This window comes from Athene noctua, chromosome 8, assembly GCF_965140245.1.
Source record: "Athene noctua chromosome 8, bAthNoc1.hap1.1, whole genome shotgun sequence".
Taxonomy (NCBI): Eukaryota; Metazoa; Chordata; class Aves; order Strigiformes; family Strigidae; genus Athene; species Athene noctua.
In genome coordinates, this window is record NC_134044.1 from 3707643 (window position 1) to 3734953 (window position 27311).

At 46.1% G+C, this 27311-nt stretch overlaps 1 protein-coding gene across 2 annotated transcripts in view; it reads left to right on the forward strand.

Annotated features, from left to right (window-relative positions):
• Positions 1-27311, forward strand: part of INPP5D (inositol polyphosphate-5-phosphatase D) — a 57314-nt gene that overhangs the window by 20965 nt on the left and 9038 nt on the right. For both annotated transcript variants that reach the window (XM_074911766.1, XM_074911765.1), the window contains exons 4-21: positions 8327-8477; positions 10579-10750; positions 11985-12125; positions 16909-16996; positions 17748-17828; positions 18007-18078; positions 18355-18478; positions 19594-19700; positions 20216-20318; positions 21138-21334; positions 22126-22243; positions 22723-22819; positions 24192-24330; positions 25020-25128; positions 25285-25373; positions 25611-25692; positions 26881-26970; positions 27134-27247. In XM_074911766.1, coding sequence (XP_074767867.1) covers positions 8327-8477; positions 10579-10750; positions 11985-12125; positions 16909-16996; positions 17748-17828; positions 18007-18078; positions 18355-18478; positions 19594-19700; positions 20216-20318; positions 21138-21334; positions 22126-22243; positions 22723-22819; positions 24192-24330; positions 25020-25128; positions 25285-25373; positions 25611-25692; positions 26881-26970; positions 27134-27247 — 2074 coding nt within the window. The remainder of the gene's footprint in view (positions 1-8326; positions 8478-10578; positions 10751-11984; positions 12126-16908; positions 16997-17747; positions 17829-18006; positions 18079-18354; positions 18479-19593; positions 19701-20215; positions 20319-21137; positions 21335-22125; positions 22244-22722; positions 22820-24191; positions 24331-25019; positions 25129-25284; positions 25374-25610; positions 25693-26880; positions 26971-27133; positions 27248-27311) is intronic.

Genomic DNA, 27311 nt, shown 5'->3' on the forward strand with positions numbered 1-27311 from the left:
GGGAGGTTAATATTTTTAGTTTTTAATCTAGATTTGCACTGTACCAGACAACTTGGAAGTGAAGTCATGATGTGCCCTCCTGCCCAGTTAGCAATGGAGGCAAGAATGCATAACTACACCTGTCTGACTTGTTTCCAGCTAGCAGCAATACGATTCCCATTTCATATTTCATGCACATATTGCAAGCGAGCAAGTAAGTAGGTGCCGAACTTTAACAAATGTTCTGTGCACACTAGTGTGAAAGAGAGTGAAAATCATTTAGCATTCCTTTTTTTTTTATATGCATAATAAGAAAAGCGTTGTGATGCAGTGCCAGTAATTCGTACACAGTGTCTCCTACGTCAGTATTATGCTTAAAGAAATGGAGCTTGTGGCAGAGGCAGTATGTAATGGTATCCTTCAGTTGCATTTGAGGAACAGAGGGAACTTCATAGAATTGAATTTTCTTTATTTTTTCCTCTTAGTTTTTTTTCTTTGGATGTCTGATTTTCAGCCAGAAACACAAGCTAGAAGTAATACATACTTAGTTGTTCCATTGCAATTCCTTGTTTCCTTCCATGAATAATCTCTTTCAGAAATTCTGAAGCCCTCTTTCCCAAAACATTCTGATTTCTTTGATTTTAACCATTCTTAAATGTAAAACGCCACTGTAGTAAAAGTGCCACGAATAAGCAAACTTGAGCATCAGGACCAAACTGTATTCAGAATGAGGCAAGAAAGCCTTCCTCTTCTCCCATATCAGAGGAGACAGAGACTATTCACCTTACATTCTCTCCAACATTATTCAAGTTACATAACTAACGACTGCACTTACACTGTGCCATTCTCCCAAAAATTCATATGACTTTTTCCAGGTGAGGAGACGCTGCTCTGGCCACCCTCTGGCATCTTCTGACCAGGTTCCCTGGATTCTTCTCCTTGCCTTTTCTCTCTTGCTCAGTTCCCCTGATGGAAACCCTCTCACTGAGCTTTACCCAACATCTGAACTCCCCTGCCAGCTCACAGAGTCCCACCACTTATTAATGTCCATTCCTTTACCTGCCCTCCCTGTCACAGGACCCCCCATTTCCTCAGCCACACACTTGCTCCCCACCCTTTGTACTGCTAGTCAGCCCCGTTTCTTCCCAGCCCTGGTGTTGCATTCAAAATAGAGTACGTTTCTGGGTGGCTTGTATTTTGGGAAGTGGCTGTTTCTCCCAGCTGTGATTCCTGTCTGTGATCCCATTCCTGTGAAATGCTCCTGAAATTTCTTAGCACAAAATTTGATCTAAAAATAAGAAATGTTTTCTAAAAAACCAAAACTGAAACACAATCGTGTTGCTTTAAAATGCTTCCAAAAACAATTTATCAGGAATTTCTTATGTCTTAGGTTCAGCTCTTTGGTGAATTATAAAAGCTTGCCTACATGAGAGCCAAAAGTAAATTTAAAAATGCCACCTAGACTTCCTAGCTAACAGACAGTCTTGAAGACAACTTTTTTCTAAACCAGGAAGCCTAAGAAATTTATTTTTTTTCAAATCTAAAAGGGAAAAAGTTCCTGCCAGCCTTTCGCACCAAAGTAGAAGTGACCTGATTTTCAGCTTCAATTTAAGCTGGTGGGTATTGCAAGAATTTTATAACTCTGAAAACTTATTGCCTGTTACTGAAATGCCTATATATGGGTTTAAATACCTGTTTTAAGGCACTCTGGTTGGTGTTAATTAGAAAAGATTGTCCTTAAGCAATATAACCAGATGACCAGTTTCCTAGTTCCTCCTTGTGCCTTGGCTCAGGAAAGGAAAACACTTCCTCTTCCTTCTGAGGGCCCCAGACTTCCTGTGCCATCTATTTATACAATTGTTGTAATGAACCCCAAGTTAACCACTTCCTTGCCTGGCTTAGCGTTTTACAACTTTTAAATCTCTTTTCGCTTTATGTCTTTATATTCCACTTGTAACTTCTCTTAAAGGTATGTTCAGAGCTGCTTCTTAGCAAAACTGTATTTGGAGTATCTTTATCAAGGCGTTCTCTTGGCCAGATGGCATTGCTTGGAGATAATGAAGAAGAGGAGTCTTAAGTTGGGCCCTGTTGGCCTTTTTACACCAGATACAGAGGAAGATTAGATGAGATCAGCCATACAAAAACCTGTTGAAAAATGAATTTGGAAAGAGGATCACAAGATTTAACCAAAGACCAGTGATTAAAGGCTTTAGTCATACCTGTTTTCATGAAATTAAGCACTCGGAAGCCTATTCAGCACAAAGGCAGAAACAAGTTGTGTTAAACCATTGTGTGGTTAGTATGCAGAAGATAGAAGGGAAATTGATAACTGGAAGGATCTGCAGAATTGAGGGCCGTTTCTGAAGGACAGGGGACACCAAGACATCCTGTGGGAAAGGAGGTTTCCAGCCAAAAGGGTTGGAGTCAGAAGGACATGTGGAGGATCTGAGAGTCTGTGGTTTGGGATGCATCTGAAATGGCCGTGCTGGTCATGACAAGAAGCACGGGTGTGTTCAGTTTTACCTGTCATCCCCAAGAATAAAGCAGTATCTGGACAAAGAGGCAGCAGGCAGATTTGCAGAGGGCTTCTTACAGTTGCAGAATTAGGGGCAGCAGGAGGCCTTGTGAGGTCTCTGACCACAGTGTTTGCCCTGTTTTCAGGCTGAAGTAGGAGAGGTGCTTGCTAGCCAGCTGTGAGGAATGCGTGGGTACTCTGCACCGTGATGCTTCCAGAGACGTGGACACACACTCTCCCTGTGTAGCCTGACTTCACTGCCTCTGCCTGGCAAGGTTCTCTGAGATCTAGTCTCTGCTGCAAAGCAAGCCAGCCACACCTGCTGTCCTTGGGGGACTTGAAGCACAGCTGGTTGCCATCTTCTTTATAAGAGAATTTAAAGCTTGTAAGACTGCTGCTGTCATGTCTCCAGGCTGCCCCTTTGCCAGACCATACCAGTCCCTTTCTTCTGAGCTTTCCTTGTAAATCACATTTTCCAACTCTTCAGCTGTCCTTGTAAATTTTCCTTGGGACTCTATGGTATTTTCACATGTTCCTTAAAAGTGATGCCCCAAGCTGGACACAGCAGTCCAGCTAAGGCCTTACAGCACAAAGTACAGCAGAAGAGTTCCTTCCTGCGTCTCACATGACACTCCCATTAACAGACCTCAGAAGGACAGACTTTTTCTGGTGCAGTTTCCCCCTGTAAAATTGCTATGCAGTCTCTGATTCGCTATTATCCAGATTCCTTTGTGCAATTCTGACGTCTTACGGGCCGTTCCCTGTATTGCATATGTTCACTAGGTATTTCCTTTCTGTATGTTATGGCTATCACCAGCACGAAGCTGAGGTCCTGGTGGTGATGCTGGAGGAGCTGCTGATGGAAGGACAGCCTGCCCTCCACGCCGCTCCGGCGTCCCGTGAGCTGTGTGAGCACGTTTCTGGGGATGTGGTGTGTTCCCATGGAGATGACACTTGCCATCCACATTTCTAATGACTTGAAACAATTCACTTCACAATTAAAACAAGATCTATCCTGTGATAACCCCGAGGAAATAGTTACTTACTAAACGAAGTTGGGGGGCGGGAAGTGGATTTCATTGTTGCGCTCTGCTCGGGTGGCTCCACCTTGCTCCGTGCGGCCCCATCCTGCTCAGTTTCGTTTGCAGTGCCCTGTTCCGCGTCTGCTCTTTGTCTCAAAAACCAGAGCAAGTTTGCATAAAGCTTAGGCTCCATTTTGCCTCACTCCTATCATCCAGTGTGGTTGTCTCGAGGGCATTTATTCAGAGTGCATCATCAGTCCAGTTTTTGCTTATGAGCTCCACAACCAGATGCAGACCGACTCAGTGCTAGCATTTTACTATCCACCGCTGCTTTTATTTCCTAACCTATAAATCTTTGCCACAAGTTCAAGTGTGAAGAAAGCGTATGTCCCATCTATGTGCTGCTTTCCTTGCTTGCTGGCAGTGAAAATTGTTTGGCCAGCCTTCAGGTACGTCAGCTAGCAACCTGGGTGTTAGCTGCAACATTACTGAACCAGGTTTTCTGTGTTAAACTGATGTTACACAGGCATCGTCCCTGCAGTCCCGGGCACTGCTGGGCTGGGAACACCCCGCAGCCTGGGGGATGGTCCTATTGCCCTGCAAAGTTACAGGCTGTTGGATTTGGAGAGGCTCTCACAGAACTTGTTACCAGCCGTATCCAAGCGCCTTGCAGTTGTGTGTTGAACAACGTGACTAGTGTCTGTCATGCAGGCTTTGTTCTCATCCTTTCCCCAAGAGGAGAAACAAGTGCAGCGAGGTCTTGCTTTTACTGTTCTCTCTTCCAATTCAAACAACATGCAGCTTTTGCTGTGCCTCTGTGCGGAAGGAGGCGGCACAAAGCGGTGTGCCCTGCTCTCCTGGGGGGACTGGGAAGGTTTGGGGGGTGCTTTGAACTAAGAGGGTCTCATTTCATAGTGCAGGCAAACAGGCAGAGAGGGTTGTTGGGCACTGCTTTGTGCTGGAGGGGCACAGCCCTTCCCGCATGCTTCCTCTGTTGAGGTCCTTGCAAATAATAACAATTATAATACAAAAGAAAATGAGTGAGAATAATCCAGCGGTCTTTGCTTTCATTCTCAGGATGACAAAGCTGATGTACAGCAAGGCTGTGCTGCCACTGTGGCTTTCAAGGCGTGGGGGAGGGCCCTCCAGCTCCCCCCCTGTGAGCGGGTGCTGAGCAGGTTTGAGGTTCCCCCATTCTTCCCTCGGTGCTTGGCCACAGCTGGTTGGAGCTCCTGACCCCACCAGTTTCCCGCTTCCTTATTGCAGCTCTTGCTGTCTTGGTGCAGCTGCTCGCTCCCTGCTGAATTCTGTCTTAAAATATGAAAGCGTTGTCCTTTATTTTTACTGTGTGCTGTGGGGAATTGGTCTTTTTTTATCCTGAACGGGCTTGAGGAAGGTGGGCTGTTGGAGGAGCTGGCACTACCAGGATGGAGACTGCCTCTCTTTGGGAATGATGGGTTGGATTTGGATGCATTCAAAGCCCAGTTCTTCCACATGGCCACAAATCCCAGCTATCCTTGAGAGAGGAGGTGGCAGAGTTCATCAAGAAAGGTGGTTGGAGGTGGTGGGCTGGCTGCCTGACCAGCCAGTCAAGCTACCAGGGTAGAAGGGGGGTGCATAATGGTGGGGCTTCTGTGTGTGAATCCTGATAGCTGCATGTGAGCTGGGGCTTATGGCCACTCTGGGGAATTTGAGCTGGACCACAGGCTCCAGTCTACTCTTGAAATGCAGTGCAGTGAGTTAGAGGAAGGAGGCCTGTTACAAAATGCTGCTTCTTCTGGTTACCACAGAGACCAGCACGGTTCCAGAGACTGAACTATCCTTGGCAGCAAAAAGTGCTAATTCAGCCTTTCCTCCCACTTACATCAAGGCTCCATTTGGCCTGAAAAGAGCTGTACAGGGCAATCCATCTTCTTGCAAGCGCTCTGGGAGAGCAGGAGCTGAGAGGCAAAACAAGGCTGAGAAGACAGTGTTAGGGCACTGCGGGTGGGAGGGATGCTGTGCGGGAGCAGGATGGGGGGCTGCGGGGACAGTCATCAGTCAGGGGAGATCTGGGGAAGCGGGCAGACAGCGAGGTCTTTGGAAAGCAAAGTAGCAGTGTGAAGACAACTTTGGAAAGAGGAGGAGCAGGGTAGGCTGCAGTAATTTAAGAGGTGGGAGAGAGCACTGATGGCAAAGCTTTCCTCCTACAAAGATGCAGATGGCAAACCCTGACCATTCTGTCTACCCTCAACGTGTTTTAGGGTCTGAGTGTGTGCTCTGAAGGGGCTGATGCCTTTTTCCAGGCATTTAGGGCAAAGAAAACCATCACAAGCCTCATCTCTCATGAGCTCCAGTCCATCTACAGGTGCTGTAGGTGGTGAGCAGAACCAGGCAGGTTAAATCCAGAGGCTGAACGCTGCCATGGGCTGGGCATGAAGGCTGAGCACGCTGCCATCCTGCAGTCAGTGCTGCTAACAGTGCATGCTGGGCTGCCAGGAGGACTGCTGGTCACAGCTACATAAACAATCACAAAAACAGGGATTGCAGAGCAGAGAACGTGCTGCGGGGAAGATGAACAGAGAAATATGGAAGCAGCCGGCTGAATTATTCCAGGTCTGTCCCAGTGCAGCACTGTGACTTCAGGATACTTTCGTATGATGGATTAGAGCTGAGTGCTTTTTTTCTTGGATGGTTTTCCCAAATTCCTAGCCTTCACAGTTGGCATCAAGAAGCAGAAGAATCTGGGGGACCAAGACAGTATTTATATTAACTGGTGTAAATCAGAAGTCATTCTGACTCTGCTGAGTTTGTGCTGCTCTAGCAGAACGGGATCTGGCCTATGCTGTTACAGTCCTGTGAAGTTTTAACTAGTGATTTATTTCAACACCTCTGGCCTCACAAAAATATAATCCAGTGTTTGTCCAAGCATTGCCTTTATGTTGAATGCGGTGTTTTCCAGTGTACAGTAATAATAAATCTCGATAAATGCAGGAACACCTGGGAGACAGAAAAGCAGACTGTACAGGCAGAGCTCTCAGAAACATCATGCACATTTGTTATGAAAATGTGTCTTGCTGTGCCTTTAAAGACATGCAGGTGTAGTTAAAAATGAAAAGTACTTTTGATGACAGGCCTGAGGGCATTGAAGGCTTCAAATGTGTTTCAGTATTGAAAGCACTGTCCTAATTTCTGGCCTGAGATTTTATTCTTTAGGAAAAATTTAAAATAAATCTTCTGGCTGCTAGGACTCACTGAAGGCATTTTTCTGTCTTCTCCTCACTGTGGTTTATGCTAGCATTTCTCCTGTTTAATCTCTTGGTTTTGCTGTTTGCCTTTTAAACGAAGTTCACACATAATTAGAAACTGAACTGGGCAAACACAAATGGGAAGTAAATAAGCTTGTTCAAACTTGTATTAAAAATTCACGTATGTTAATTTTTACAGCCAATAATTGCAATCCAAAAAGAAATTAAAATATCCTGCCTGTTAGTTAGAGGCAGAATGTCTACAGTGTGGCTGCATAACAAGTTATTTCAAATTGAAGGCAAAGCTTTAATTTGTTATTAACTAACAGTTTTCCTCTGCAAAATCTAGCTTTATGCATGTAAAACCGTGCAAGTCAAGCCATTGGGGCAATCAGGTCTTCCTTTTGATTGCCCACTGCTGCTGTATCCCCAGTCATGAGCAGTTCCCAGTGTTGCTCTTTCAAGTCTTGTGGGGCTGTTCTGCACTGTTCTGGCCCTGCTCCTTGATGTTTTGTTGCATGTGTAGATGAGGCCTTCTTGGGTTGGTTTCTCTGGGAAAAACTCTCATTTAGAAAGAGAGCACCCTGACACCAAGAGCACCGCTGGTGAAGAGTGATCAGAGCTTCTGTTACATGTTGCCATTGCCTTGAGTTTGCATGGTACTTAAGCGGAGTTCTGGAGGTAATGCAGAGCTCTCTCTTTTAGTCAGTAGGTCTGTGCTGAGCCATGACAAATCATTTCTCTGGCTTTGGTAGGGCTCTTGGCTGAAGCAACAGGGTCTGCAGGGGCGGCAGCTGTTCTGCCTGGTGATCCCATCAGATTTACCGTTCACACTGATGAGTAGATATAATTGCTCTGAAGCTTTGCCTCCAAAGGTCTCTAAAACCTTATCCCTGTGTTTGCCCTCTGCAAGTATCCGTTTCCTCAGATTAGTGGTCAGGGATGTGCTAGAAACAGGTTTAGTCACGGTTAAAATTCAGCTGGCAAGCTCGGTGTCATGCCTGATGCATTCAGTCATAGCTGTGTCCTGAGTCTCAGCTTCCTAAACCTTCATCTGAACATTTTTTAATGTGACAATAACTTGCTAGCTTGTTTCATTTGAACCTAGTTCTGATCCTCTGAATCCTGGAAAGGATGCTAAAGTCTAGATTTAGACATGTTTATCTTGCAGTTTCACAGAAAAATTCTTCCTGGTTACCACAAAATATAACATAGTCCATATTTGTGCTCAGTAAAAGAGGGAGTGCAAAAATTAATCTGGGAGAATTATTTGTTTTTAAAGTCTTCCTTTGCTTTGAAGCCAAGCACACTGAATCAAACGAGAGAAGTCTTCCATTTGGCTTCAGTGAATCTTTGAGATTGCCATTTTTGCTGACAGTGGCTGGAACGTGTGTGTGTATCTGTTTTTGTTTGTACTGCAGGAGTTGTTCTGCACAGAGCCTGTGGTCAGATGGGCAGTGAGAGCTGGGAGGACAGCGGCAGTGGGGTTTTCTCTCTTTATGACTTTATTTTTCCTTCTGTGAGAAGCAGTGTTTCTGTAGTAGGAAATCCCAAACCATGACAGCCTCTGTGTTTTGTTTCAGGCATCAGAGGGTGTTCCTGTGAAGTATTTCGAGACCTTGGAAGAACTGATAGAATTTTACAAGAAGGAGAACATGGGTCTCGTATGGCACCTCAAATATCCAGTGCCACGGGAAGAGGAGGAGGCTGCAGATGAACAGGAGGAGGATGCTGGTAAGAAACCCATGATCTGACTTGGTGATGCAGACCCCTGACACTTTCTCTGGACTGGAGATATGCAGTGCAGGCAGGGGGATTAAAGCATGCCATGCAATAAAATGGAGCAGGGCATAGAGAGACCTGAGCTGGCAAGACCTTGAGTCAGTGAGTCCTCATGGTGCTGGGGTGCTACTGCATCTGGAGCATCAGTTTAGCTCGCCTGAGGCTCACACTGAGACTTTCTGCAGAGGTATATTATATCAAGTGCAGGGCTGACTAATCTGTTGTCCTTCATCTGGACTCAAGACAGTTTATGTCCAGTCATCTCACATGTCTCCACACCCCTCTCCCTGCACTGCATCTGTAGAGCCACTGTATCAGCAGCAGAGATGCTCCCCTAGAGACTTGGAGCACATCTCTGCAGTGCCCCGCGCCACGGCTGCTGTGGGGTTTGGGTCATCTGAAACTCGAGACTCATTATCTGCTCTGATCTAGATGTTTCTCACAGTCATAACCAGAGGGCAGAGATCCTGCAGTGGAAGACAGTCTAACTCTATGCATAGAGACAGACGTATGATGAAGAGGTGTGATTGGCATCATCCCAACTATTTTATATGAAACGTCACTGAGGGTTCCTGACACTCACTGGTCTTGGATCATTCCTTGGATTTTTCCTGGATCATCCCTTGGATCTGTCATTGTTCTCCTGAATCCCAGGGGAAGGTCATACCACAGAGCCATCCTTCCTGTCCTTGCTGATGTCTGTCCGGAAATGATGAGCATTACAATAAAACTTGTCTGAAGGACATAGTCCCTGTGACAGACAGACAGGCATGTGCACTAAAGCAGATTGATGTGCTTGTGTACATTTATTCAATCCGATGGATATCTGACAGGAGCTGGAAGATTTTGGTATGCAAGTCTCATGAAGAAACAGAACAAAATTTTGCAAAGCTGCTCAGGAAAGATGTTCCTGGTTTTTGGCCAGCTGCTCTGAGTCTCCAGCTCTCAGGGCGGGGGAGGGAATTACAGCAAAAAATAATACACAGAGAGGCGAGCAGCAGGGAATGAAGTTCTAGCCAAGACTAAGAGCCTTTAGATGAAGAGATATTAGCACTGGGGCTGGGCTGTTCACATACAGAATTTAATTTTGTTAAGGCACTTTGATGCCATTGTGCTGGAGCCATGTAGGGCCTACAGATGCCTGGCCATCTTACATGTAGAATTGCAGAGGTGGAAGATGAGCACCCAGGTACCTTCCAGATGCATCACCCAGCTGTGCCATTGCTCAGTGCTGTGGTGACTTCTCTGAATCACAGCTTCTGCCCGGGAGCAATGGATCAGTTTTTGGGTGTCTTTTTGTAATGAAAATTTCCACCATTAGGAAATAACCAAACAAAACCTCTTAAATCAAACAGCTACATGTGACAGCTGTAACAAAGTGTTGAAGCAATTGGTATGAAAAGAAAGGCAACCATGGTTGGGATAAATGGAGGTGAACCCACGCTTCTCTCAGGAGAGGGAGGTGTGCTGAGCAGCAGGATGACAGAGCAGGAAAACTCTTTGTGCTTCCAACCTGATGGCCACAAGACAAGGCAAGATACTCAGCCCCTCTGTACAGGATTATGGGGTCTATTTTGTCCACATATGCTTACTTTAGCTGTTCACTTCTTTCCAATTAGCAGCTTCTGGTGCTCTTTCCATCATGCCCCTCCATCCATTCTGCCCCAGTAGCAGATCTCCATGATAATGGCAACAATATGGATGAGATACATCTATGTTCTCTAAGTGTTATATTCAAGGTAACTAATTAACCGTCATAGCTGCTGTGCAGATGGGACAGTCAAGCTGCCTCGATGAGGTTACACTGCCAGGCAGAGGCATAGGCTGCCTGCACAGGAGGTCCAAGCCCTGGCAGCTCAGCCCACTGGTCTCACACCACTGACATCCCTGAGAACAAAGCCGGGCCAGCATCAAGCTCTGAGCTCTCCAGCTCCGAAATCAGAAGGGATTGTTTCTGCCACTGCGGTGCAGACTCTGCCCTGACTGTGGTTGAGGGGGAGGAGGTCAAAATGCCATGCTGGGATGACTGTGCCTTTCCCTTCCTCCTTGCCAGACCTGGTACCCACACCTCCTATCCTGCCCCCACGCAACATCCTCATGGCATTGCCGAGCAGCGAGACAAAGGAGGTATCTTCTCTTCCTGAAAACTCCAGGGTGGCAGATGTTAATAAACTGTCCCTTTCTGAGACACTACTCCAGCGACTGCAGTACCAGGACACAAGCAGGTGAGGATGGCAAGTCTCAGGGCTGCACAATCAGCCTCTCTGTTTGGGAAAGCTGAGGACCTCTCTGATTCAGCAAAACTATTAATCATTTATACTACCAAATGAAGAATAGAACCAGATCTACAGTGCATTGGCTACTCTTTATAGTCCAACTGTCATCTAGAAAAAGATACTTTTCTGAAGTACTGAAATCACCAGTAGACTTTCTCCACTGAGGTATAGTTTTCTGACATAAAGGATGGTGGTATCTGAGAGAACTTGGTGTATTAGCCACGTGCCTAAACTTCAGATTGTGTCAGAAAACAGCAACTAGTCCTCAAAAAGAATAAATTTGTGTGTGGATTTCCATGTACTCATACTTACTGATTTAGTCCAGCTACAGGTCTGACTCACATTGTCCCACGTGCTAGTTGTGTCAAATCTGGACACGCACTGAAGCCTTAGAGGAAGCTGCATGACATTTAATAACCAGATCTGCAGTTTAAATATAAAACAAAATCAGAATGCATGCCTGTTCCAGGGCAGTGGGAGGCTGTAAGCAAACAGTGGTTGTTCGTGGCAGCACAGGTCCTGTTGTGGTGGTCCAGTAGCAGCTGGCTGACTGGGAGAAACCCAGTTTTGTTTAGCTGCCTGCACCATTTAATCTGTTAAGTAGCCAGCTGGGACTTTCTGCATTTCTCAGGACACAAGACAACACATACAGTCTTCCTGGTTCATCCTTTCTTGTGGTCCAGGCACCACAGAGACAAGGAGGAGGGGAGCATCCCATAGAGCCCTGTGGTGTCAGCCCCCCCTAAGACTGTTTTGGATTATTTGGAATAAAACCTTTGAAGTGGGACTTGGTGAGGTGAAAGGAAGTCTTCATCTCCCCAGAGCCCCTGAGCTGCAGACTATTGCAGCTGCAGACCTCACAGCAGCCTGGCTTTACCTGCCAAGGCTAATGATCCCACCATGGCTTTGACAAAGCCAGGTATCACAAGACTTCCCCTGGCATGGTAGCTCAGCAGTCATGGAGGAGAGGATTTGGAGTGGGGAAGGAAGAAGAGGAGGTGTCAGCAGTGTGATGGGGGATCCATGGTCCAGTTCTAAGAACTGCACATTTACACTGAAGTCCAAGGGAAACTGCTCCCCATCTGTCTTGCTGGCAGTGGGAGTTTCAGAAAAACAATAAAGCTGTCTGATATTTGGGAGCAGAAAGAAGAGCTGACTTTTGACCTGTCTCTTTCTTTCGCAGTGTCTCTGACGAGCATCTTAAACTCATCCAGGATTACCTGCGAGTTCACATCATCAGTGACTTTGAGATGGTGCAGACTGGCTCAAGCAATCTTCCTCAACTGAAGAAACTACTTACGCTGCTTTGCAAAGGACTCTTCAGGTAACTAGAGGATGGTTTTCAGAGATCAGAGTATAATGCTATAACACTGTAGTCTAATGTAGGTTCCATGTGTGTGCATTTAAAACCTGCATTTCTGGCATAGGAAATTGGCTTATCCTCAAAAACATTATATTTAGATTTCATGACCTGTGATTCTGGTCCAAAGATGCAAAATCTATATTAAAGACATAGCTCTGACAGTGAAGTTTCCCTGTAGGCGGTTTCAGTCAGTGGAGTATTATTTTTTATGCTTTGTTTAGAAAGAAACAAAACAAAAAAATGCACTAACTGATTAACTGCATAATTTGGTAATGCATAAATGACACCCACAGAATTGTCAAGCACAAGTCATTTATGGAAACAAGCACATATTGGTGTATAGCTGTATTTTAAACACTGATTTTCCTTCCCACTAATGCACTGTGAACCTGGAGTGATTCCACTGATGTCAGTGAAGTCCAGCTCAAATGAAAAGAGAAACAAGCCTAGACTCTACAGCTTTTACCTTTTCTATTTATAGACCTTCCAGGTCCCAAAGAAGAAAACTGATAGCAAAATAAAACCTTACAGAGCTCCCTCTTTCTCTGATGGAAGGGTGTTATTTCCCCTCTTGCTGCTTGTAAGCAAACGAGATTAGTCCACACTTCTGCAGAGATCTTAGAACACTCTGTGGCAGAGGGCACATACTTCCACACTTGTATCCGTGGCTTGCAATATCCTTCTCTCCAGTGTATTTAGAAGTGAGGCTGGTAGTGCTACTGGCCTGATCTTATTCTAGAACTAACCCAGGCTGAAGAAAGGGCTGAAATGAGGGGTTGATACTGCTGATTTGCTTGGCTTTAATCCATGGAAGGAATGTAGGGCAGTGAGTGAGGTGCTCAGCTGCTTGGAACCACGATTACTCCTCTGAAGCAGTGGCCCCTGTGCACATTTTACCAGGCAAGGGGGGAGGAATGTGCAGCCCTGTTCCTTCTGCCAGAAGTCAGCCGCCCACAGACAAGCCCCTGGCAGGACTGAGGATGGGTTGTGCAAAGAGCTGCCCTTCTTCTTCTGCGCCCTGCTCGAGGGTTTTGCTTCTCTACGCCTACAGAGGGGGGACCCAGGTGGCTAGCTAAGAATAAACCTGAACAATGGAAACTAACATCTAATGAAATCACAAGTGAGAGTTCTGTGTTACTAAAATACCTCCAGTACTGCTGTTCTGATGATGGCTGGCTTTTTCCATCTCCAACTTCCTATTCTACTTCACCTTATCTGGGTTTCACAAACCCTGTTCCCTGTAAATGTACATAGGATGGCAAGAAAGAAGATGCAAAGCGTCCACAGTCCACTCAAGTGCCAGGGCACCTTTTAAATTTCCAGATTTTCTGTAGGTTTTTTTGGTGACTAGACTTTGAAAAGCATCATCCTAGAACAGAGCTGGGTGAGTTGTTCTGTTGGTGGAAGCCTGCTGAGCACAGGGGCACTGCACCACCACAGACAGCAAGGGGCAAGCTGCCTGCCCTCTGTGCTGGTGGCTGCACAGAGCTATGGAATTGTATGTTATCATGCAATTCTTCCCCCCTTCCCCAGCATTTTCTCCCCATACCTGCATTATTTCAATTAGATGGAGCTGCCTTCTCAATTTTTTTGTGAAGGTCCAGAACTGCAGGTTGTTTTCAGTCCCAGTCAGATGTCTCTGAGGAACTTCTCCCCCTCTATCTGGATTGTCTCATGAATCTCTACCATCCAACCAAACTATTTGCTTAGCTTCAGCTGGCTAGTAGTCAGGTGCCTGGGTATCTTACTGTCTTCTGCAGTCTTAATCTCTGAGGTTGTCTGGAGCTTTAGCTTACTTCCCTTATCAGACTTCTGAAATCAGTGGCATTATTTAAATTTAGTTTTTATTTACCTCAGCTTTCTTCAGCTGCACAGGGATTCCAGCTGGATGAACAGGTAATCCCTAGGCTGCTTCTCAGTGGCTATGTCCTCTTTTTCTTAATAATACTCAATTTCGTTACTTCACAACAATTGAGAATATGTTAAAAAAAACGACAACAAGAAGAAATGTTAATTGGCACAGCTTGAGCTCTTTCACTGGAGTTGAAGCTCCTTTGAATTTCCCTGGCACTGGCGAGTGTTATGAGTGTGCAGGCAAAGACTCGCTGTGGCTGCGCTGACCCCGGCTGCTTGTGAGCCACACCGATTTGCTGTGAATCTAAGCTTCTTGTGATGCTCTATTCTGTCCTCTTCCAACCTCACAGAGCCCAGCTGTGCCATCTTTCAGGGTCACTATCAGACATGCTGCCATCATTGAAAAATGAACATCCTGATGCCCCTTGGCTCACTTCTCTGTTTGATAGTGGGCTGTGGGTAAGCACTGGCTGCCAATGTTAGCAAGGCAGAGGGGATGCACACTGGAGCTGCTCAGTGATTAGGAAGTAAAAGAGTTTATAGTGAACCATGGGATTGGGAGAGGAGTTGGACCAACTGTTTGTGAACAGTCTGTGCCTTTTTCAGTTTGTGAATTATTCATGGGCGGGTGCAGGACTCATTTCTGTCCAAGGAGCTCAAGCACAGCTGGGTCACAGCAGACCAATAGTGCAAAGGTTTTGATCTCTTCCCCTCACCACTGATTCCTGATTAATTCAGCAAGAATCAGACCCCAGTGTGCATTAATGTCATTGAAAGCTGATTTCAACTCTGTTGGAAGCTGCCACTACCTTCTAGGGCTAGCTGTGGCCAAGGGGGTCAGGGCAGTCATGGCACATCTTCTTATCAGAGCCTGCAGGAAAATGGGGCAACCGCTCTTGGGAGAGGCTGTTCACTTTGACAGCTCATGTACTAAAAATGAAAGAAAATAGAGACTTGTAAGGCTGATGGGTGCTTTTGTGAAACATTCAGTGCTAAAAGAAATTGGTATACAAGGGTTTCCTTAGTCAGGGGAATCCTCCAGGGGCTGGAAAGCTGACTCACGGAGAGCTTGGTGCCAGTGCAGCAAAAAGCAGGGACTATCCATGCGAGCTGACTTTTTTCCTACCAGCTTTAAGTGACAAACACTAACAGTGGCCTATTCAGCTGGCTAGTGTCTGAAACCATCACTTGATCACTGATCACTGTTCTGCATGCTCCCTCTGCGTGTCTATTCTCCCTCACTGGATAATTTGCACAGAGAGCTTTTAAGGTGGCTTTTCAAGCACTTGTGATACCAGCACTTGTGCGATCATGTGAACACACAGGCTTCTGACACATCAGTGAAGATCACTACATGTAGTTCCTTTATACTGTCAAAAGAAGAAAACAAAAGGAGCTATAAGTGCAATTAAAACCACTTCATGGTTTTGAAAAGTTTAATTGCCTGCAGATACTCTTACCCCATCCTCCACACATGCTACATGTTGCACCCTATGGTAAACAGAGGGCAGGTTCCCATGAGAAATAATTTTTGAACTGCTTGAAGCAGTTGCTGCTCAGTGTTTTCCAGAGATAGCCTACACGTTCTGCACTCTTGGTCACAGTAAATATCATTTCATTCTTTTCAAACTGAACTTCACCTAGTACTCCTACAACTTCCCACAGCCTCCTGGGGTATGGTTCCATGGCTGCAGAAATCAATAGGGGTCTTGGGTTTGGGGTCAGACCCCTTTGCAGAGACCCTGTCCTACATGATCCAAAGCTGAGTAGTGGTGTTGGAGGACTAAATTTAGCAGATCCAGATTCCTACAAGTGTGCCCTGTGGAAAATCTTTCATACTGAAATTTCAAACATGAATGCTTAATTTGGGTAATTAATCATCCATGGTTCAGCACCTAGACATGTATCTCATCTTCAGACAGTCAGGCATACTTTCACTTTGGAGCACTTTTCCCAGCTTTTTTCCCAAGGGAGTAAAATCCAGTCCATTCGGACAAGGGAAAGTGAGGGAAATCATTAATATCCACTGTTGACTAGGCACAATGCAAGCATCCTAGCACTGCTCCCCACCATCACCTTCCTTTTGACCTGCAATCCCTGGCTGCTCTTTCCGTGCTAACTCTTGTCATTATTGAAGTGCAGCTTCTGTGCCAAATTCATACAACAGCGTTTTGACAAATGAGCATCCTGTGGAATCTAATTGGGAAATGCTGAAGGAATCTCATTGTAATCTGCAAACAGTTCCCATTCAAGAGATTAAAGGCTGGCTCTTCCACCCCCTTGCTGCACCCAGCCCCTCTTTATCATGTGAGCTGAAAAAATCTAAAAGTTAGTTTCCTCTTTGTGAAGTGTCCCCAGCATCCCACATCAGCCTCAGCAGCTGCGCCAGACCTGTGCAAAACTGAGCTGTCTCTGCCACTGCAGCAGTCACAGGCACCAGACTTTGCTGGGCTTTGAGATTTTTCCGTGCGCTTTGATCTATGAGTTGGCATAGTTGGGTTGATTCTGGTTTTAGAGTGTCCTCAGGTTTAGCCCAGACAGGGACTTCTTTCTGGAGAGATTTAGGAAGTTACCAACTCCGAAGCGAAAACTGAGGAGCAGCCAGTGTGCCCACGCTTCAGCCATTGCAAGGCAAAGTCAGTTGCCTAACTCTAAGCTGCCTTTGTTGGCAGTGTCACTAAGGCAGCTGAGCAATGCTCTCATCACCCATCCCATCCGCTCAGAGAGCAGTAAGCACCAGAGGACAAGAACATGACACACGGCAAGAGCAGGCCTGGTGTGAATGTGTGCCTGTAGTCTCTGCAGCCTGGCTTTGTCCAGAGAGACCAAGTGCTGACCTACCCGGGTACCCGACTGCAGCCTTAGACCTCTGCTGTGTCTTTGTTCCCAGTGAAGCGTCTAGGACTCTTCCATCTCTGGAGTCCATCCAGAAGGTGTTTGAGCAGCAGCTGCACCCAGGTATCCATCAGCGCTCACAAGTAAGTCGGCTGGAAGGTGGGAAAGGAGAAGAGAGAGGAGTGCGGGTGGCTGTCAGCGTGGGGCGGGGGGAAGGTTCTGGTTGCACAGCACTGACCGATGGGATTCAGGTGGTCGGTTACCACTTCTGTTCTCTCTAGCCTCTTTCTGGCTGCAGTGCAGAGGGCACACAGTGAGTTATATCCCCATAGTTTCACTTATCCCATAGTCCCCTCAGCCTGCTTCCCCGGAGGAAGGAGCAGTGAACTGCCTGAGGACTTCCATCTCCTCATCCTCCCTTAGCCTGTGGGCTAGGACTGCACATTTCTCATTCCATAAACTTCACTCCAGGATGTTTCACTGTCAAATCCTTCCTTCCCCCAGACCACTTAAGTCCTATGACTTTCTTCTCCCTGCCAGTAGCCCAGAAAACCAAAAGTCCAACACTTCTGTACGTTGAGCCCTGGAGCTGTCATGCAAACCTGTCCCCCAGCAGCAAGCTGACTGTCTTGCATGCCCAGCTGCCTCTAACCTATGGACAGGGATTGCAAATTCGCAAATTTGTCCTTCCACCCTCCCATACCTCTTCATGTTCAGCCAAACTCTGTGCTCTGGTGCTGCCCGTTACAGATTAGAGTGTCAGAGGCACAAGTGCTGCTCCTTGCTCTGTGTGTGAGGTGTTCCTGGGGTGAGACTGCTGCGCTTCCACGCCATGCTCTGTGGGTTTGGTAATTATGCATCTCTCTCTTTTTGTTTCTATGCTGCGGTTATCAGATGCTCGGTGAAGCTAGTCCAGTCAATATTGTATTGAAACTCAATCAGCTGATTTCTTTGCTGTCTTCCATTGAAGAAAAGGTAGAGTTTTAAAGCTATTTTATATTATCTTGTTGTCATCTTTTGCCTCTAGTTATGCTTCTTGTTCATAATCTGTGCAATCCTCTGCTACAGTAAGATTTCTTTGCTCTGAGTTCATTACTCTCAATGTAGTACAGAAGCACTAAATGCAATATGGGACATGTAAATTCTTTTGCAGGTGAAAACACTGTTGATTGAAGGTCCTGATTCAACACACCGGCGGTCCCTTATCCCCCCTGTTACTTTTGAGGTAAATGTGCTTCTTTAACAATGCTGATCACAGCGTGGAAGGACAATAATGCAGATTTATGTCAGTATCTCAGTTCCTGGGAACTTTGCTGTGCTGCCACAGAGATAACAGCTATTCCTGGATGCTGTTTAGCAGCATGCAAATGCTTAAGAGATGTCTAGTGAGATTGGCATAATGATGATGTGTGTCCATAAATTCAGGCAAGTGTTGCAATTGTAATGCACGTGACTGAAGTGTAGAAGATCGCTTATGAAAAATCTTTCTGTTTTCCAATAGGTGAAAGCTGACTCCCTAGGAATTTTCTCAAAAATACACCTCAAGGTTGATGTGGAAATGGGAAAACTGATTATCAAGAGAGCTAAGGATGGTCCAGAAGACAAGTTTTATACCCACAAGAAAAGTAAGATGCTTAAATTCACAAATGCAGGATGAGACTCTCAGTCCCATGGCTGATGGGGAGGGGTTCCCTTTGGCCCCACTGAGGGCAAGCTTTGGCCAGAGTGCAGATATTTCTGCTAAGTCCCAGGTGTTGTGCAAGGCTCCAGTCAGTCTAGACTGCCTATCCCCAAAGCAGTCTGCAGAGACCAGGGAGTCAATACTGGGGTAACCAACTTTCACAGGTTGTTTTAGGCCTGGCCTCCTTGTCTAAATGAAGACAGTGGTGGCAGGACTGCAAGGGTTTGATAGAAGATTCCCTGTAGAGTGGGTTGCAATAGACCCATTTTCTACTGAAAAACAATGTCACTTGAAAAAAAAAAAATCTGCAGGAACATACTGACTTCTGTGATGATTTTTGATGGTAAAAAGCCAGATACTCAGTTTCAGTAACATTTTTCAGTTAATTTCCCCTTGATTTTTAATTTTTTTTTTTTTAGTATGTGAATCGATATATCTACAGATAAGCAATGCCAGTCAGGTCTGCGAATGCCCAAGTCAAACAACTTCCATTTTTTTTCTGTTGTGTTTCTGGACAGGCAGGTCACTGAGACTGAGCCAAACAGGGCAGGATTTATAAGAGAGTAAACAACGCCCTTGGGCTCTCTCCTGCTAGAAAATCAACCTGTTGCTGGGAGTGATTGAAAAGATTAGTTCTCATGTATGGCTTTCTCCAGCTGGTGTTCATAATTACTTCGTTGCTATTTTAGATGGGGAGGAATCACCTTTACCATCAAATGAGGTTTTACCTCCTCTATCACAGATGGGGAAGGAATATATGTAGGCTGGCTCAGGATAGAGAGAGATTGCCTTCAGGAAGCCAAGGCTTCACTTCAGACTGCAGGGCTTGGTATGGACAAGAGATCCAGGCAGAATGAGTTTTGGGTGTCCTCACTTCAGAGACCAAATCTATTCCTATAGGAACAGGATTAAGCAACATTAAAATGTAGCTATGCAGGGCAAAGTGAGCCTTAGATATAACAGACCATGTAAGTCCTGAGCCTGTGAGCAGGGTCCTGTTAGTTTTGGTGGGATTCTAGTTTCAGTGACTGCAGCTCATGACACCCAGTCTCTGTTTAGTCTTGCAGCTTATCAAGTCCCAGAAGGTCCCTAACAAACTGGTGATTGTACTGGAAACGGAAAAAGAAAAAACGCAGCGGAAGGAATATGTTTTTTCTGATTCCAAGGTACATACACAACGTTTCCTTCCTGCCAGCCTGGAGGAGGTACCTGGGTGGGCGTGGTACAAGGCATTCCTTGGCAGAAAGAGGAACTGTTGAAGGATGGTGGTTGGCTTTGCAAAAATGAAATTTCTCCTTTGTTCTGGAAATGTCCAGAAAATGAACCGGAGATGACAACCATACCTAGGCACTGTCACTGAGGCAGGAGAACGGAAGTATCAGCAAGCAGTGAGAAGAGGCAAGGGGTCGTGTGAGGGTAGCTGCAAAAAGGTTTATATAGATAAACAAGAGGGAAGTCCAGGCTTTCCCCTGACCAGCTGAGCACTTGTTAATGTAATGCACAAGCTAAGTGCTTGAGAAAGTACCACAGGAAAGACAGCCTCTTTGAAGGTATCAGGATAGTAGAGAGCTGATCTGCCCTTCAGGTGTGCTGAGAACGTTCTGGTTCAGCTAGTTTTTCAAGAGGTCATGCTGGAGGAGTTAAGCATCTCGTTTAATTGTCTCTGCTCCTCCCTGTCTAGAAGAGAGAAGGGTTCTGCCAACTTCTGCAGCAGATGAAGAATAAACACTCGGAGCAACCAGAGCCTGATATGATCACCATCTTCATCGGGACCTGGAATATGGGTATGGGCTCCTTTCTGACATGGACATTCCTTCAGACACTTGCCAAAATGTGTGCTCACCTGTCAAGATGAGCTCCAGACACTGTGTTTGTTCTGCAGCAGATCTGTACACCAGGGATTTTCTTCCACTGGGACAGGGGAAGAGCTGATCTCTAGGCTTATTCTTATATGTGGTTTGACACTTTTCATAGTTCCAGTCAAAGGACCATAGGGTTGGCTCTGATGGGTGCTGAAGGATTTCTCCAATGACAGGGAACTGTGGCTGTCACAAAGCTGGTACAGCAGTGTACTCTATCCTCCACCTTGCAGAAAGGGCAGGAACAATTCCAATAACTTCATGTCACCTGCCTCTGAACCTGACCAGGGACTGTTCGTGTCCAGCCTGGGAAGAGAGCTGAGTATCTGCAATATTTAGAGAAGGGGATAGAGTAGTTGAGGACAGTGGAATTTAAGTTATTTTTCCCATTTTGGGAGACAAGCCTGGTTCAACTGCTGTAAGCTGAACTGTTTGTGCTCAGTCATATTTAAGGGCTAAGATAAAGGCAGGGGCAGGCCAGGAGTGCAGCTCCCTACTTTCATACTTGGCTGTGGTAAGCTAGTGAATCAGAGGAAGATGGTCAAAGCAGAGTCACTCCTTCATCAGTGAGTCAGGTGGGGTTAATGTCTTTATCATCTTAGAATAGTGTGTTCTGCTGATACGAAACCGATACAGGACAGAGTGAATGTGAAGCCTGTTATTTCTGTCCCCATGGGTTGTCTGTGTCCTGGGTTTGACAGAACATACTCTGACTTACTTTGGTGTTTGATTTGTTAATAAAAGGTGCTGCGCCTCCCCCAAAGAAGATCACCTCCTGGTTTCTCTCCAAGGGGCAGGGGAAGACTCGTGATGACACTGCCGACTACATTCCTCATGACATCTACGTGATTGGCACCCAGGAGGATCCCCAGGGAGAGAAGGAATGGCTGGAGACTTTGAGGCACTCCCTGCAGGAAATCACCAGTATCAGTTTCAAAGTGGTGAGGGATTATTCCAGCTATTGCACATAACTCAGGCATATGAGGAGAATACCTGTTGTGCAAAAAAAGAGACAGAGGAGTAAGTGGCATTTTGCCGACACCTCTTCCCCTTCCCTCCCTTTACTGTCACTGCATTTGCATGAGGGAGAGTGAACTGAATCTGTCTGTGGACTCCACGAGATCCTCCCCTGAAGCTGGTTAGATGGACATATTGCTATGGGCAGTGACCCCCCCCCACTGCCAAAACAGGGACCCAGCTACTCTGCCTACTATCCTGGGAGCAAGAGGCAGACACTGAGCACCTGAGTCAAGTGGTGGTGATATTTTGACCTTCGTAAAGGAGAAGACTACAACTTTCTGAGCCAGCTGTAGCCTAGAGCTCACTCTAGACTATTGCACAATAGGATGTAACAGCACACAGGCACAATCATAAAAGAAACTGAACCTTATTAAGACCAGGTTTGGACATTCCTGATTTTCAGTGATGTCAAGAAACAAATATAAGCATATCTGAGCAGGCAACAGGAGAGCAGGATTTGCAGCTCTCATGGTGGTTGGGAAACTGTATTTTGTGCAAGCAAGGCAATCCAATGATTAACTAGAAAATAACACTAGAAAATAGCTAGGTCCCTCCTCCCACCTTTGAATAAAATGTCTGAAAGCATATCCTGAGCACAGGAAGAAAATTTGTGTAGGAGAAGTGCTGCAGAAGGAGTCAGGAAGGCTGCAGCTACAACACAGCTCCACAGGTATGTGCAGAAATGTAACCTCTAACCTTCCCATCCCTGCAGATAGCAATCCATACTCTCTGGAACATCAGGATTGTTGTACTGGCCAAGCCAGAACATGAGAACCGCATCAGCCACATCTGCACAGACAACGTGAAGACGGGCATCGCCAACACTCTGGGTGAGGAACAGACCTGGTCTTGTCCAAAGGACTGAGATCTGTTCAGTCTGTGCCAATACTCACCTTGAAATGCAACAACTCTTTCTCTGCAAGACTCCTTTGACTACATTTATGTGACACCAGTGGTACTAAAGTTATATCCCACTAGCAATGATTATATCTCACCCTGCAAGAGAGGAAATCTATTTGTGTGTATTCTTAGTGCATATATACGTATATTCCCAGAAAACACCTTTGGCTATTGGATTGCACTTTTTTCGGTTTCACAAGGAAATTGCACTTCTTTCCCTTCAACTAATTTTTTTTTTTTTTTTTAGCATCCTTAGAAAGTTTACCACAATCTGTGCTTAATCTGATTAAGTCAATTTATTTCTCTTCTTCACCCTCCACTTAAGATGTGCTAGGTGCTTTATTATCTTTGCTAGACTCAGCCTGGAGGTGGATTGATTTCTTGACGTTTTTGGCTTATCGTTTTCCAGGTAATAAAGGAGCTGTGGGGGTGTCATTCATGTTTAATGGAACATCTTTTGGGTTTGTTAACAGCCATTTGACTTCAGGAAGTGAAAAGAAACACAGGTAAGATACATCTTCCCTTCTCAAAAATGGATGTTGACCCAGGGTAAAATTCCCTAGGCTGTGTTTGGAAGGAGGGTCCACCAGACAGTCACAAGCATGTTTTTCTGACCATAAAAAATTGTGTCCTGGGAGGGCAACCTGTCCTAAAGGTGCTGTTCGCTGTGTCACCATTTAAATTAAAGACTTCTGCTATATGACCATACCACATGAGTACAGCTGAAATGGACAGCAAAGTTATTTCGGAGCCAAGTGTAAATGTCTCACACAACACTTGTGTGACCTGTTATGCAAGCCCAGTACATGAGGAAAACAGTTCCCTGATCTACAGTGCTTTGGAGAGATGTGGGAAGGCTTTTCCCATCCCAGAATAACGTGCTGAAGGGGACTATCAGCCTCCTCACCGTAGGCAGTGCTGCGAGCACGGGAGCTGTGGTGTGCCCTGGGGCACAGCTGAGAGAGATCCTGGTAGGCAGAGCATGCTGTCAGGAGTACCCAGAGGGAGGAGTGTCACACACAAATATCTCCACGGTGGCTAATTCTCTACAGCCAGCTGTGAAATGAGTTTCCACAGTCTTGGCAGGTTCTGTGCAGTACAGTACTGGAAGGCAAAGGTCCCGACATTGCTGGGAGATCTGTGCCCACACTGGGAGGAGCTGGACCAGCTGGAGGAGTGGTTTGGAAAGCAAAGAGGACTTGAAATGAGGAGGTTGGCTTTGCTGTCTTTCTCAGTCCAGGTCCCAGAAAACAGATGGTGTGGGATTTCTGCACAGGGCCTTTGCCACTGATGGATTTAACTTCTATGGAAGGGTTGCACAGGGCCTTTGCCACTGATGGATTTAACTTCTATGGAAGGGTTCCCCAGGGCCTGGAATAGCTGCCAAAATCTAGTTACGTGTTTGCTGCTGAAATCTAAAGGAAAGAGTCTAATGCTGGGTTTCTAGGATGTGCAGCTCAGAAAAGCACAGCCCCAGGAGGCAACAGAAGTGGCTTTAGAACAGCTTTCCAGCTTTTCAGTTCAGGTGGAAACAGTCTGACACCCAAGGTAGAGCAGCCTAAAGTTGTTGTAAAGACCACTGCCTCCTCCTCACAGCAGGCTGCCCTCCTGCCCCCAGCTCCCCAGGCCACACACAGCACAAGGCGCAGCAGGGAGCTGCGCGGCGTTACTGGCTGCCTCACCGGGAGACACCCAGCACGTTACCTGGGCTGTCTGCTGAGGTGCAGGGGTGGCAAATTCTTGGCTTCTGATCTGCTCTTCTTTCGATGTTGAGCCAGATCGGTTCCTGCCTGGCAAAGCGGCAGTCTCTGCCAGCCCGGGCACTTAGAAATCGCATGGCAATTTAGTATGTCAGGCAGATGTTTCTTGTCTTGACAGACGCAACCAGAACTACATGAACATCCTGCGCTTCCTCACACTGGGAGATAAGAAACTGAGTCCGTTTAACATCACTCATCGCTTTACTCATCTTTTCTGGCTGGGAGACTTGAACTACCGTGTGGAACAGCCCCCAACGGTTAGGGACTCTGTGTGAATCCCTGGAGAGACAAAATACTGTGTTGCTATAGAAGCACTATCTTTTTCTAATCTAGGGCAACATGGCAGAAAGAGTGGCGGAAAGAAGGGAGGCAGAAGGGATCCCCAGGGCATGAGTGTGACACCAGTTGAGGGAGAGTAAGGAGATCCCCTTTGCCCTCTCCAAGGATTAATGGACCCAGGAATGCTGTCTGGCACACTCTGCTGCTCCAGGCAGCATCGCATCCCCAAACCTCGCAATTCTCCTTCCCACTGTGAGCGAGCATCTGTCCCTGAGCAGCTTGATCCAGAGATTGCCTTTCTGCTCTGTTTGGTTAGCTTTTAATGGCTCAGAACAGGCCTTCAGAAAGAGGCAAGCCATAATAAATACTGGATAGGTTTCAGTAGGCGGGAGACAACAGCGAGCCTGGTGTTGATGTGCATCTGGCTGGCTGTGTGTGCATGTATGCTCGTGTAGGGGATGTGTGGGCATTTCGATGCCTGTTTCAATAGACAAATATTCAGCCACGTGCCAAAGACTGGGGCCTTTCAGTGGTGGGAAAGGTGGGGAAGTGGCAGGGGGTATGGCTCTGTGAAACATTTCAGAAACACTTGCCAGCTCACCAGCGAAGAGAGTATTTATAAGGAGGTTTTGCATCATCTGCAGCTCTGCTGTTTCCCTGTTGGCAGGAAGCAGAGAATATTATCCAGAAGATCAGGCAGCAGCAGTATCCGGAGCTGCTGGCTTTTGACCAGCTTCTCATAGAGAGAAAGGACCAAAAGGTGTTTCTGCAGTTCGGTAAGACTCTGAGTTTGTTGGCAGGTTCCTCTCCCACTTCCAGCAACTTTATCTGCCAGACTTGATGTGGGGCAGGGTGTACAGAGCAGTGACTGTCTTGCGGAGATGAGGGTACTTAATGGGCCAAAGTGTAACAGAGCTATCTCTCTGTTTTAGAGGAAGAAGAGATTACTTTTGCTCCAACCTACCGTTTTGAAAGAGGTACCCGGGAGAAGTATGCTTACACCAAGCAAAAAGCTACAGGGGTAGGTGAAAACTGATTTCCCTTCAGAAGTATATAGCAGAGCAGGGAAAGTAACTCCTACAGAATAAAGTGACCTAAACAATCTCTGCATTTTCTGCCCTTGTAGTGTTTTGATAGGAATCAATACAAACAGAAATATTTGACACAAATATACGGTGCTTGGGCAAGTGAATTTCCTGTTCTTTTGTGAACTGGTCCTTTCCCTTCTTCTTGACATCACTTCTCCTTTGGTTTGCAGATGAAGTACAATTTGCCATCCTGGTGTGATCGAGTGCTCTGGAAATCATACCCCATGGTGCACGTTGTGTGTCAGTCCTATGGTGGGTAGATAACAGATTGTAGATAGCAAGGCAATCAGTTTGAAACGGAAATGATTCAGAGCAGAGTCTAGGATCTCCCTGCACTGCCAGGCACTCAGCATAGAGGGACCTGATGTTAAACCAGGCAGAGTGGAGCCAAATCTCTCTGCCTGTAAGCGTACAAGGTTGGGAATTAATTCTGTTATTCTTTTATATGCAGAATACCACTCGGGCAGCTGCAGCTGTCCAGCTTTAGACTGTGCTGTAGGATTGCTTTACACTTATTTCTTGGCCACTTTTCCTCTGCACTTACCACCAGGGCTCCTTACTTGATGATGCCAGCAGGGCAGACCCTGTGTACACAGTCCAGTCTGCAGAGGCTGGAGCTGCAAACATCTCTCTTCTGTCAAATCATATTCCAGATGGACTGGTGGTGCCAAGAGCCTGTTCCCTTTCTTGCTGATAAACATCACAAAAGTGCAGTACAGGGAAGACAGGAAGCCCACAAGACCTGTTTAAAAAAAGACTCAGATACCAATTCCCGAAATTTCATCGACTATACGTAGGACCAAGCATCTGAGTATGATGTTGATGGTTTCCTGTGCATGGGATTGAGAAGAGGGCTGTAGAAGTCTCTTGGGGGATAAGATGGACTGCTCTGATCACAGAGCCTATGATGATGAGGTGTGTGGTCAAATAAGCACCTCTAGAAAGTCTGGGATCTGCTTTGATACACTGTTCTGTTCAAGGGACTGGGCTTGCTGGACCTCAGTGTGCACTTAGGTCAAGTCAAGACCTTACTCGATCATTGTCTTGGGCTATGAGTTACTCTGTAGCACTGAAGTAGCACCAGTGTATTGTTGTGTGATTTCCTGCCAGATTAGAGTTTTAATTAGCTGTGCATGTTGCAGAGGCAACCAGGAAGGCTGCGAGTGCTTTTTGTACTGGGGGAATCTAACACTGACAGTTGCTTGCAAAATGATATGGTAAAGTTGTGTCCATTAACCAAATTTTTATGTATTTTGACAAAAGAGTTACATCCCTATATAATAACATGAGGTTATGTAGAAACACCTTTGACTAGAGACAGTTACCACAGCGACAGTTATGTTTTCTGGAAAATTACTGAATAATATTTCTATTGCAGCAGTCTCACAGGAGCAGGGCAGAAACGCAGGGCAATAACTATGTTCCCTTTCTCGTTGGCAGGCTGCACCACTGACATCATGACAAGTGACCACAGTCCTGTCTTTGCCACGTTTGAAGTGGGAGTCACCTCACAATTTGTTTCAAAGAATGGTTAGTCAGGCTGGGTACAAGTGTGCTGTCCTCACCTTTGGATATAAAATGCAGTGCTTCGTATATGTTGAAAGAAAAAGCTGGTTCCTAAAGAGTTTACTCAAAAATGCCCTCTTTTTATCACCTACTGAAAATGCCATTATCTTCCCCTCTTCTTTCCTAGACTCCAAGTACACGGATTCCCAAGGGGAGATAGAGTTCCTGCACTGTTATGCTACTCTGAAGACCAAGTCCCAGACCAAGTTCTACATCGAGTTTCACTCTAGCTGCTTAGAAAGTATGGTTTTGCCCATCTTTATTCTTTCTGTTGAAGTTTCCTGCTTGCTTGGATTAGTTCCCCT